Source organism: Gobio gobio (assembly GCF_949357685.1).
Source record: "Gobio gobio genome assembly, chromosome: 1".
Taxonomy (NCBI): Eukaryota; Metazoa; Chordata; class Actinopteri; order Cypriniformes; family Gobionidae; genus Gobio; species Gobio gobio.
Window position 1 is genome coordinate 33,863,395 of NC_137097.1, and position 13,686 is coordinate 33,877,080.

Sequence of the window (13,686 nt, forward strand, 5' to 3'; positions counted from 1 at the left end):
ATCCTGCAATTTATTATTACTCAGATCCAGATCTCTTAGAAAGGAATTGGATGATTGTAGAGCTGAAGCCACAATTTCACAGTGCTGATCAGTGAGATTACAGCCAGCCAATCTAAATAGGAAAACAAGAAATAATTCATAACATAAGACACTATATAGACAGAAATTGATTGTGAGCATTGTGTGCATTGTCTTATTTTTCCTGATAAGACGCTGTCTGTATAGAACATGAATTTAAATGTTTACATCCAATTGTGATGCTAAGTTATCTTGTGTGAAGGTAATATTGATAACATCTTATACAGTGTAACTAAAGATAGATCGGGTCGGTGCTACATATAGGTAGAGTGGACAACTGCCTAGGGATTTGCTTTCCATATTATCTCACAGAAATTAAAACCTGGAAATGTAATTGTGTGGGGGGAAAAGTGGTATCTCTATCACTAATTGTTAATGTTCCCAAATGTGTGTAATGACATATGTATCTTTTCCTGGGGAATAAAATTGGAAATGTTCAATAGTTATGTTTAGTAAAAACTAACAAAGGGCATGTATATATAAATAATTATAAACTACATATAAATAAACACAATCATACTTACAAAATATATCTCCCCATAGAATACTTTATATACAAAGTGTGCCAAAGAGCCCTGGTTTCTCATGTATCTAACCAGATTAAACTGGCTATTTATACTGTGTAAAGCTTATATTATATTTAAATGTCAAAACTAGAATTATACTATATTTTTTTTCCTCAGACAATGGTTCAGATAATGATTCCTCTTCTCCACAGTATCCTACACAAAATCACCCAACTGGCAGGGTTTTGGGAGGGATATATTTTAAATGTAACCAATCAAGTCACTTTATTGTAAGGGATTTGGGTGGGATAAATTTCAAGTTTACCAATGAAATGACTGAGGAAAGTAGGTGTACTCAGTGGCCCAATAGCTGTCTGGTTTTGTGGTGAGTTTAGCCTCAAAGCAACCAATTACGTGTAGTGACTGGACTGATCAAACACACAATCTTTACAATTTAATCTCTTTAAGGACCCAGACAGGCTCAGTGACATCTAGTTGCCCCACTATAAATTTGCACCCTGATGCTAATTACATTTCAAAGGCACTTAGGCTGTGTTCTCAAATGAGAGAACAGTACAACCAACAGACACTCAATCCCTTATAGAAATGGAATTCTATCCACTAATTCATTGACAATCTTTTTAATGAAGGAAAATGCATTTTCCCCAGTACATTTTGTGTATCGTAACTGTTTGTATATTGTCTTTTTATATTGTAAAATGTTATGCATGCTTGATGATATAACTACTAGTTAATGTTAGCCCATCTAGCTGCTGTCTCCTATAAAAATATTCCTCATCTTATGACTCACACTTTGGTGGACATCACTTTATAGAATGCAGTGTGTTCGTTTTATTTATCAGAATACACATGAACACACACATTTTCAACGTGAATGAGCCCATTGTTGAAAACAAAGGAACGCTCCTGCTGAGAAGTGTGCCTTCCTCATTGGTCAAGCCAAAACTCAATGGTGTTGCCTCTGGAACTTAAAAGGCCAACACAAAGACATTCTTTCCTCTGTTCTGATCCGGTTTTTCCATCACTTAAATTTTTCACTCTACCCCATATTTGTATGATTTTGTGTTGTGCGTTCATATTAGTTATAGTGTTAGTTAGTGTTCGTGTTTTAGATAAACTCATGTGGACATTCGTACAAGTTGATTCTGGTCTGCTTATAAATAAATTGTCACTTTAACGAAACGATCATAGCTACGAGCTAAGAGTTATTTTTCTGTGGGAAAATATCCTTTCTGAAGAGTTGATAGACAATCAGTACTGAATGTTTGCTGGACTAACAAATTATTTGACTGTAATATTAATTCAGTTACATTAAGTTAATTTGGTTAACTGATCCAAATATTTATAATTAACTGTAACGAGTTATGATTAATTATTAATATTTCCACTTTGAACTAATTAGTTACACCAGTTTAACATGAATGAGCAAAGAGGGGGGCCAGAGGGTTGCAAAGGTGTGAATGTCTCCTGAATAAAAATGCTTTAAGGAGATTACTTTTGATGACAACAAATGGCCATCACACGGAAGAATACCTCAGTAACACACTTCCAAATTAGTATAATTTTGGTAGTAGAGATGTGGTATTTCCCTTATCTGGTCAGAAAACTCCTGGATACATTTGAAATTCTGCGTTGCACATAAGAGTATACTGGTCCATATACACCTCTTTTCATGCAGCGATTGTAATGCTACATCATCTTTATTGAAGTTAATGGTGACAACATCATAAATAAAGTAGCTGAAATTTATTAATTAATGAAGTGAATGTGTAAGTCAAACCTCAATATGTTGAGTTGACAGTTTGGATTCTTCAGTCCAGCACAGAGAAGCTTCAATCCTGAATCATGCAGGTCATTGTTACTCAGGTCCAACTCTCTCAGGGGGGAGTTTGATGATTGTAGAGCTGAAACCACAGTTTCATAGTGCTGAACAGTGAGTTTACAGTCTGCAAATCTGAAAACAGAGAGTGCTCTGATTAAAAGGCATGTTGGTAAGCTTGTGTCTGCAAAAGATTGCATGACTTTCACTTCATTATGTAGCCAGCCTTATATGTCAATACATTTTCTATATGATTATGCAGATAATAAAAGGATACTGTGCAAACATGCAACTGGAATTGTTTGTATCTAATTTCATACACATATATTTTACTATATTTAACTACGATTTTTAGCATAGTAATGGATATGAAAATGTTCATGTATTTGGTTTTGGCAGAATAGATCTGCTACGGTGCCGCTGCTGTTGATTATTGCTGTTGTTTATTTTTACTGCTGCACAAATACACTGTATAACATTTTTAGTTTACTTAACTTAACTTGGTTTTCTTCATTTCTTTGCTTTCTAATTCAAATTTATAAGCGACTCAAACACACAACACTTGCGGAGTAGAGTTTATCGTGAATTGAAACTGAAAATGAACACAGTGCTGTGCTTTATTATAAAACATGCACACTGTAAAAGTGATCAGTTGACTTGACTTAAAAAAAAGTGAGGAAATCCATTAAATAAACTTAATGCGTAATTGAAAAATTAAGCTATGTGGAATTATCAAGTTCAAATAACTTATTTTTTTCAATTATGCAAGTTTATTTACTTAATCATTTTAACAGGTTTCCTCACTTTTTTAAGTTAACTGATCACTTCTTAGAGTGCAGCACGTCAGACTATATTATATAATTACATCACAACTGATGCAATTTGGTGATCTCATTAAGCCATATCACATTCTCACAACCATGCATTGCCAATATTCATAAGAAAAAAAACAATTCTGATTCTCCTTTTCATGATGGGACAAACATTTTCAATAGGAGAGAGATCTGGACTGCAGGCAAGCCAGTAAAGCACATCCCTTCTATGATGTAGTAGAGTGTCTAAAGGCCAATTCAAAATGCACCAACAGACGCCAACAGACAGCAACACTTTGTCGGGTTTTGTCGGATCAGTTTGTTACCCATGTCGGAGTCAGTCGGAGCTTGTTTTCGCCGAATTGAACATGCTGAATCATAATTAGAATGTCTGAGAAGTGATGTGCTGTAATCTGGTGACTGTCCGTGTTGGTGTCATTTGTCAGTTAAATAAAGTTTAAAGAGAATTAAAGGTATATTTCATCCTGAAATGAAAATAAAGTAACCTTTACTAAACCTTTTACTCATTGCTGTTGTTCCAATGCCCTATGTCCTTCTATCTTTTACGGAGTGCTCACACACACTCCCAGGAATGCACACAGAGTAACAGCAAAGCTCAGTATTTTGACTGAATAATAAGGTTTCTTTCTCGCAAATCCTTATAGCATGCCTCCTGAACACTTTCCATATATGGTGCATGTCTCACTGTATCATTACGTGATACTTTTGTATCCTTTTTGAAAATGTTTAGCTTGGTCGCCATTCACTGCCATTATATGGAGGAGGGCATGCAGGACGTTTTTCAAAATGTCTCCTTTTGAGGTTCAAAAAATATAGGCATTTGAATAACAGCAGGGTGAGTAAACCATTGCTGCAAAACTATTAGAATAATCTGAGTTTAATCATGTTTATTTACAAATAGCCCACCTTGTTGGCAGATGCAATATCTGGTTGGGACAGACAAAAGTGTAAAAAAACGTCTTTAACTTCTCAATAGCAGTGGCGTAGGGAGTAAAACGCATAGCAGACACTTTTGATGCAAATCGACCAGAATTCAGAGTTTTGCTGAACTCATTCTTCTCGCTTTTCCATCGCATATAAGATTGGAAAGGCATTTATTTTCAATAAATATGAAAAACTATGTGAAACGACAGAATAAATAAAATCCGAAAAGGAACATAAGGAACATACACAGTAGCACTTCCCACTAATTATCACAGTATTCACACCGATTCCAACAGACTTCTCTCTAAAATGCTCACGTTTGTTAGAAATGTGAAAAAAAAATATTTTACTGGTGCCACTTACTCTTTATTAATTTGGGGGGAATTTTGACATTTCGAATTATTGGGGGGGTCTCCCTCAATGTCTATGGTGGTTACGGCCCTGGGCATAGGTAAGGGGACTCCTCCTCACTTGAGTATGTGAGTCTCAACCACAGTGATGGTCATGTTACCGCAGTGAGAACATGACTCATCCTCAAATGCAGCCTCATCGTGCTAAAGACCTAGACACATGATGCAGCGATTGTGACCGTCAAATGGTTATAGGGAATGACCGCATCCAAAAACGCATGGGTGGAATGAAATCTTGAAAAAGACACAGTGTCACACCCATGTAATGGGAAATGCACTCTCTTTTTTACCGTGCTGAAGCACATGGGGAACTGGCCGCGGCAATATAACAGGAGGATAGTGCAGCCTGTTGTATGCACTCACTCGGGAACGCCCTCACCGATCCACACTCAGCTGTATAAACAGTGCTCGTTGAAGACTTGTATGAAGTTGTTGCACATGCATTACTGTCTGTATTACTTTTCAATGTTAAAATAGAGATTTATACATCATATTAAACAACATTCTGCAATAAAAAAGCACAACTCATTAGTTGTTTGCAGTTGTTGCAAATTATGTTAATGGATTTGCAGAGTCATACATTTATTTTATTAATCAGATGGACAATTAAGCAAGTATGCGTTTCCCCCAGTGAGCCTACTCGCCCAGACTCTGTGCAAGGTCAGGGAGGACGAGGAACAGATCTTGCTGGTTGCGCCGTATTGGCCCACCTGGATCTGGTTCCCCAAACTCATGCTCCTCGCGATTCCCCTGAGGAAGGCTCCATATGGCACCCGCGTCCAGTCCTAGAAGTTGACGCTATCACTTCAGCTACTGTCCCCTCTACGAGGTGCGCTTATGTATGGAAGTGGAACCTGTTTGTTGATCGGTGCTCTTCTCACCATAAAAAGAACCTCACTATGATCTTATCGGTCCTGCAGAGAGCCCCTTTGAGCCTTTGCAGTCAGCTGAGATAAAGATCCTATCTCTTAAAACAGCACTCCTGACTGCGTTCACTTTCATCAAGAAGGTTGGGGACCTGCAAGTATTTTCGGTCAACGAAACATGGCCGGCCTACTCTTATGTAATCTTGAGACCCGGCCCAGGTATGTACCCAAGGTTCCCACCATGTCTTTCAGGGACCAGGTTGTGAACCTGCATGCTCTGCAGGAAGCAGAGCTGGCCCTAGCGCCTTCTGTACCCTGTGCGTGCTTCAGCGTGCTTCGAGTTTCAGGACCTCAGATCAGCTCTTTGTCTGTAATGGAGGCCAGCACGGGAAAGTCTTTAGCAGACATTGGCCCACTGGATAGTAGGGGTGGCACGGTACATGAAAAAACATCCAAACCGTTTGGTTCGGAGTGTGTGTGCGGCAATGCGCAATGTAGCCATGTGCCCATATGTTACCTCAGACAGTGGGTGTCCTTTTCGCGCAAAATAAGAGGTGTGTGTGGACGTACAGTAAAATACGTAAAAGTGGAGTGCTGCAGGTCACGTCACGTGTAGAAATGGCAAGTGGGAGAGACACCTAACACATTTGTGAGATTTTACAATCTCTGTGTAGAGCCTGTTTCTTCCTGTGTGTTGTCTACGAACAGGAAATATACTGGAGGTTTGGCATTGGTACGGCCCCGCTTGCAGCGCCATTTCCCTCCCAGGATGGGTACGTGTACTATTCGCTGTCAGCAGACATTTGATGGTCCCCATTGACTTCCATATTAGGAAAAAAAACTATGGATGGAAGTCAATGGGGACCATCAACTGTCTGGTTACCGACATTCTTTAAAATATCTTCTTTTGTGTTCAACAGAACAAAGAAACTTGTACAGTTTTTTTTTTCTCCCAGTTGAGGGAGAGTAAATGATGACAATTTTCATTTTAGGATGAACTATTCCTTTAAAAGAAAATAATGCACTTGGACACGCATACACGCCATGTCATTGACCCAAATTTAACTACTGTATGTTCATATTTTCACACTCACAGAGCTTTTCTGCAGTTCCTCAAAGCAGGTAACAGTCTCCTCCTACCCTCTATTGATTTAATGTTGTACTCTTTAGGGTTTAACTTATCCATCACCTTCTCTGACATCTGGATCATGTTCGCCAAAGTTGAGCATTGTGCAAGAGAGAGAATTTTTTTTTTTTTTGTAGACTTTAAAAAAATCTGCATTTCTTCAACAACAGAATTATCCCTCATCTCAATCAAGCAGTGTGACAGATTCATCCATCTTTCAGGACTGACATTGTTTTTTTGACCTCGTTTTAGGTTTTGGATTATTTTCTTGATGCTCTCTGGGTTGTTCTCTGTGTGAATCAGCACATCCTGTAAGAGTCTCTGATTGGACTCCAGCAAGATGCCATGAAGGAATCGAAGGAAAAGATCCAGATGTCCATTTTCACTCTTCAAGGCTTTAATCATTGCTTCCTTCAGAAACACATCCAGAGGAACATTCCCAGACTGAGTTCTGGACTTTCCTGTCAGGAACATTTTCAGAACTTCACTGTTCTTGTGTAAATAGCAGAAAAACACATACAGCGCCGCAAAAAACTCCTGAAAGCTCAGATGTACAAAGCTGTAAACCTTCCTGTGATAAATCACAGATTCCTCCCTAAAGATCTCAGTGCAAATCCCAGAATACACTGAGGCGTCAGTGACGTCTATGCCGCTCTCTCTCAGGTCCTCCTCATAGAACATCACATTGCCCTTCATCAGCTGAGTGAAAGCCAGTTCAGCAAGTTTCACAATCACGTCTCTGTTGGACTGCAGGGGTTTCTCTGGATCTCTCTCTTCATACTTCTGGTTCCTCATACTAGTTTGAATGAGGAGGAAGTGTGTGTACATTTCAGTCAGAGTTTGAGGGATTTCTGCACTGAGATCTAGTTTCAGGAGGTTTTGAAGCACAGTGGCTGAGATCCAGCAGAAGACGGGTATGTGGCACATGATGTGGAGGCTTCTTGCTCTTCTGATGTGTGAGATAATTCTGCTGGCTTGATGCTCATCACTGATTCTCTTCCTGAAATATTCCTCCTTCTGAGGGTCATTGAATCCCTGAATTTCTGTCACACGGGTGATGTAGTTGGAGGGGATCTGATTGGCTGCTGCTGGTCTGGTGGTGATCCAGAGGAGAGCAGAGGGAACCAGATCTCCTTTCATGAGGTTTGACATCAACACACCCACTGATGAAGTCTCAGTCACATCAGAAACCTTCTCACAGTCTGAAAACATCAGTGTAATTCTGCTTTCATCCAGACCATCAAAGATGAACACAACTGTACATTCATCATAAATCTTTGAGTCCAGATCTTGAAGTTCAGGATGAAAGTCCAGCAGAAGTCTGTGAAGACTGTACTGATGATCTTTAATCAAGTTCAGCTCTCTGAATGGAAGAACAAACACAAAATCTACATCCTGATTGGCCTTTCCATCGGCCCAGTCAAGAATGAACTTCTGCACAGAGACAGTTTTTCCAATTCCAGCGATGCCTTTAGTAAGAACAGTCTTGATTTTGTCTTTCTTCTCTCTTCTCATCTCCTCATATCCTAGTTGAGGTGAAGGATCAAAGATGTCATTGCAGTTGATTGGCGTGTCTTGGAGTGTCTTGTAACTTTTCTCCATCTGTAGCACCTCATGTTCTTCATTCACTCCTTCACTCTCTCCCTCTACGATGTACAGCTGTGTGTAAATCCTGTTCAGGAGGGTCTGATTCTCTTGTAGTTTGATTCCCTCAAATACATTTTCATATCTGCTCTTCATGCTGGTTTTGTGCTGGTCTTTGGCTCTCTGAAGATCATCATGCACTGGTTGTTGAGAAGATGTACTTGTCTGACAGGACACATATCTGATCTGGTCAGCTCTCCCACACCTGAAAAGACATTGAGATCAACAGAATGAACAGAGAGACAAAAACAAATAGGATTGATATTTTCCAACTTAGGGAAAACATCTTATTGTGTTATTGTTTAATCTTATTTGGAAACATACTAAATTTAGAAAGAAGTGTTCATTTAAGAGGTTATCTATTGTGGCTAAATTATGGTAACATTTTATTTTGATGGTCCCCTTTTAGACATTCTGTTGACTGTAAGTAACTTTGCAATTACATGTCAACCTATTATGTGGTCCAGGCAACACACTACGTACATTATCTTAACTGCATGTATATTTAAATATCCTAAAAAAATAAAGTTATGAAACTTCTCTTTGCCCTCAGTCAAAACGATTTGGCAGACAACAAATTATAGATTCATGACACCAAAGATCGCCCGTTAGATCTACACAAGACAAATTCTCTCATGTTTAACCATTACAGAGGCATCCGAGCCAGCGGCAAACGTCAGAAGGACTGGCCGAGGAAAGGCTGCTCTCGTCTGGGTTAATGAGCGCTGAGCGCCCGGTGAGGCACTCTCTTTATAAATAAACCACATAGTTGAGCTTTAAACAACTACATTATCATCTGAACAAGTCTTAAAACTACATTTTGTGACACAATAGTAGTATTTTTAAATTATGTGGGTTTCTCATCACGTCACTTTACCACGTGACAGCAGCAAGCAGGCTCCTGATTGGTTAACACGGTGCAAATTGACGGCAAGGACCGCAGGACTTCCAGACGCGCACCAACTCGCCTTTCCATTGACTTAACATTGAAATCACTCGCTCCTGACGCTCTATTCGCGTTTGGTGTGAACGCAGCATAAGGGGACCATCAAAATAAATTGTGACCAATTTAAGGTTTAAATTTAAAGTTCATCAAGGTTCTGCTCTAATAAAATATTGTTTCCTATATACTGTATTTTATACTGTAAATAAAAATATATATTTATCAAAGGCCTTGTAATTAATCTTTCTGTACAATCCTGTTTTTTGTGTTAAATGTTCCACACTACATGATTACACTCAGAGGGGGTCAAAAAGCACCTCTCCATTTCTGAATTCAGGGACTGGTAAGCAGAGTTGCCCATGATACTCACATGGGGTCAGATGTCACAGCAGGTCCATCACTGATATCCGGCGGCAGACCAATAGAGTTGTTACTCTTCGTAAACACACAGCCAGATATTGGAGATCCTGCTCTCTTTCTCTTCTTGCTGATGATACCAAGAAAAAGGCATTAATGTTCCCTTTCGTTCAGTCACTATGACGTAACGTTAGTGACTAACGAATGGGGGTTTCGCTTAGAAGCCTATCAACTTCGAGTTTAGAGAAAACGGCCAATGGCGTGCCAATGCCATGGGCATGCGGAATTTGCATACGTAACTCCGCCTCACTGCGTGAGTATATAAGGAAGTACGAGGCAATATCGCATTATGTTTCTGCTTTCGGAGCCAAGAGTACCTACCTCTTCACTCCTACAGCCTTCGGAGACTCTGTCAGCTTCTTCGAGACGAGCAGCTTTCCAGTCGGTGTTGGTGTGACGGTGCGTTCCAGTGATCGCATACTTCCTGCCTGCTGATCTGTGCAGTGGTCCGACTGACATATGGTGTTTGTTTCCCTGGGCGCTTCGGCATCGACTGCGAGGCTTTCCTCTCAAAAAAAGAGCTTGCGCGTGGCACGTTTTTTTCAAAACGGGTGCACTTCCGGGTGCGATCGATTTTCCGCTGCTGTCTATGGACGCATTCACTGCTCGAGCGTGTTTGGGCTTCAGCATGTACGGGCAGTGTTTGCGGATGTGTCACGTTTCCATTGCGGGGGTGTGACCATCTCGATGTCGCGGTCGAGACTCAATGATCTCCGTGAGGAGAGAGAGTCCCCTCTGCCACACCCCAATCTACCGTCCCCGAGTGAGATGGTACTTTGGCTGGTGGCCAGGGTGACCTGAGGGCGGTGCTGTGGTATTAAGAACCCCGACGTTCATTCCTCGGGCCACGCCCCCCTCTTATACATCGCTTCCGTGAGTGTTGGATTGAATCTACGGCCCGTCTCTGACGCCCCGTTCGTTCAGTTCACGCTCCGGATAGCAGTGAGATGTCGATCGCCGCATCCCAAGGTGGGCTGGAGTCCTTTGGGGATGACGATTAGGTTGTGCTCCGCCTCCGGGTGTGTTAGCACTGCCTGATCTGACCTAAAGTTGACAGCCATGTTATCTCGGGCAGCCGCGAGTCTCGTGCTGGTGTGGAACTCCGCCCAGTCGCGGGTGCTCGTGGTTGCGCGATTGGTTTTTGGGGGTGGCACCCGACAGCTGTTGGGCCCCGCCCCCAATGCCTTTCGCTCCCGGGGTGCATGAGGAGATCACGCGGTCCCGGAAGTCCCCGTGCTTCCCGCGACCGTTTGGTGGCCTCCTCCGCCTTCTCTGCCCTTGATGGGGCCGCGGCCTAGGGTACACTGGGGCCCCCTCCCCCCCACTGTTGAACTCTCTGTTGCGCACTACGGTGTCCACAGAGGGCTTTGATGTGGCGTGGTGTGGCTGTCCTAAGCACCCCCCCCCAAAGCCTGTGGGCTCGTCTACTTCGGTGGCGTGGTCCCGCAGAGCTACGGGCAGGCCGCCGCCCCTTTGCACATGCACAAGGGTGGAGCCCACCCAGGGCTCTTCATTGAGCTGCGTGCCGCAACTGACCCCGCCCCCGGGCGGTGAAGGTGGCCACACGCTCCCTGGGTTGGGCGATGTCCACAGCTGTGGTCCGGGAGAACACCGGGCCTTACCTGGTGATGTGGAGGACGTTGAGCGGGCCCGCCTCCTCAACTCACCCATATCCCAGGCTGGCCTCTTCGGCGGCGCGGCTGAGAACTGCGCCCAGCAGACTGAGGCTGTAACACGTACTGCCCCGGCGGCCAGCTGCTGCACCAGCCGCCGGCCCAGTCGCCTCAGTCCGCTCGCCGCCGAGGGCGCCCTCCCTCTTCCCGCCCGGCCCCAGCAGCAGCCTTCACCTGGGCCGCGCCGTGGAGGTGGTTGAGGATGTCGCCCAGTCCGCTCCCCAGACTGGTTAAACGCCAGGATGGAGGTGGACAACTCAGAGATGGGTTCCAGTTCTTCCCAGGGGATGGTAGCAGGGCCTCTCCTTCCCCCGGTGGAGGGCCGGGGGAAAATCCTTCCGCTGCTGGCCCCCGGGCTAGCAGCGCTTGGGAAGAACTCATGTTCCTGTCTCTGAGCACCCATAGACCGGTGATGACAGTGCGCGCCACCCTCGGGTCTCGCCACTCGCATCCCTCTCTGTCGCCAGCCCCCTGGCAGAGCAGACCCCAGTGGAACGCGAGTCCTTCCCTGGTCTCCTCTGTCAGGGCGCAGCCGTTTACCGTGCCCCGACCCCGGGACGCCCAACAGCCTCCCCTGTCCGTGCCGGTAACGCTGCCTCGCTGCCCCACCCAGGGTACGTCTGCCGTCCGTATGACCCCGTTGGTGCAGTCTCTGGAAGCCTGGCTTCAGCTTCCGGGGCTGTCCCGCTGGGTTGCCCGGACCGTCAGGCACGGCTACACGATTCAGTTCGCGCAGGCTCCTCCCCGTTACAGGGGAGTCCGCTATACCGTGACCGGGGCCCATGCCCCCGTCATGCGTGCGGAGATTGCCACTCTACTAGCGAAGGGTGCGATCGAGCCTGTACCTCCAGCCGAAATGAGGTCGGGGTTCTACAGCCCCTACTTCATTGTACCCAAGAAAGCCGGTGGGTTACGGCCAATCCTGGACCTTCGCATCTTGAACCGATCCCTTCACCAGCTTCCGTTCAAGATGTTGACTGCGAAACGCCTTTTCGAATGCGTTCGTCCTCTCGATTGGTTTGCAGCGATCGACCTGAAGGACGCCTACTTCCATGTCTCCATCCTTCCTCGACACAGACCGTTCCTACGGTTTGCTTTCGAGGGGCGGGCATACCAGTACGCGGTTCTCCCATTCGGGCTATCTCTGTCCCCTCGCGTCTTCACGAAGATCGCAGAGGCAGCCCTTGCGCCCCTTCGGCAGCACGGGGTTCGCATCCTGAACTACCTCGACGACTGGCTCATACTGGGCCACTCTCAAGAGCAGGTTTGCGGACACAGAGATCTGGTTCTCCACCACTTAGCCCGTCTGGGCCTTCGGGTCAACTGGGAAAAGAGCAAACTTTGCTCGACTCGGTCGCCATGTACGCGCAGCTTTCGAGCGAGCGCGCGCAGTCTCTGCTGACTTGCCTCCGTCAAATCGAGAGCAAGAGTGCGGTTCCACTGAAACTATTTCAGAGGCTCCTGGGGCATATGGCATCTGCAGCCGCGGTGACGCCGCTCGGATTGCTTCATATGAGACCGCTTCAGCACCGGCTTCGCGATCGAGTCCCGAGATGGGCATGGCAGTCTGGCACGCTCCGGATCCAAGTGACTCGGGCCTGCCTACAGACGCTCACCCCGTGGTCGAACCTCAGTTTTCTCCGGGCCGGTGTGCCCTTAGAACGAGTGTCCAGGCATGTTGTCGTATCGACGGATGCCTCTGCCACGGGCTGGGGTGCCATGTGCAATGGACAAGCAGCCGCGGGCTCCTGGACAGGACCCCAGCGCCTCCTGCATGTCAATTGCCTCGAGTTGCTGGCAGTACGTTTCGCCCTGCACCGCTTCCGAGCGCTGCTGAAGGACCAACATGTACTTGTCCGGACAGACAACACGGCCGTAGTAGCGTACATCAACCGCCAGGGCGGTCTACGCTCCCGCCGTATGTCTCAACTCGCCCGCCATCTCGTTATATGGAGTCAGAAGCGCATGAGGTCCCTTCGTGCTGTCCATATTCCGGGAGTCCTGAACCACGCAGCCGACGAGCTCTCGCGGTTTCAGCCTCTCCCGGGAGAATGGAGACTCCATCCCCGGACGGTTCAGCTGATTTGGGAACAGTTCGGCGACGCACAGGTAGATCTGTTTGCCTCCCTCGACTCTTCCCACTGCAGCCTGTATTATTCCCTGACCGAGGGCACGCTCGGCACGGATGCACTGGCGCACAGCTGGCCGCGGGGCCTACGCAAATATGCGTTCCCCCCAGTGAGCCTACTCGCACAGCTCCTGTGCAAGATCAGGGAGGACAAGGAGCAGGTCCTTTTGGTCGCCCCGTACTGGCACGGCCGGACCTGGTTCCCCGAACTCGTACTCCTTGCGACAGCCCCTCCCAGGCCTATTCCTCTGAGACCGGACCTCCTCACTCAGAGACGGAGCCTCCACGTGTGGCTCCT

The 13,686-nt window shown here is 45.5% G+C and overlaps 1 protein-coding gene across 3 annotated transcripts in view; it reads right to left on the bottom strand.

Annotated features, from left to right (window-relative positions):
* The window catches only part of LOC307126110 (NLR family CARD domain-containing protein 3-like), a 60,717-nt gene that overhangs the window by 36,436 nt on the left and 10,595 nt on the right, over window positions 1-13,686 (bottom strand). For 2 of the 3 annotated variants that reach the window (XM_079816485.1, XM_079816487.1), the window contains exons 3-6: window positions 9,541-9,657; window positions 6,552-8,432; window positions 2,386-2,559; window positions 1-112 (exon numbers count right to left, since the gene is read on the bottom strand). The exon at window positions 1-112 is cut by the window's left edge and continues 62 nt beyond it. In XM_079816485.1, the coding sequence (XP_079672611.1) occupies window positions 1-112; window positions 2,386-2,559; window positions 6,552-8,432; window positions 9,541-9,657 (2,284 nt within the window). The remainder of the gene's footprint in view (window positions 113-2,385; window positions 2,560-6,551; window positions 8,433-9,540; window positions 9,658-13,686) is intronic. The other variant, XM_079816486.1, reaches the window with a different exon arrangement.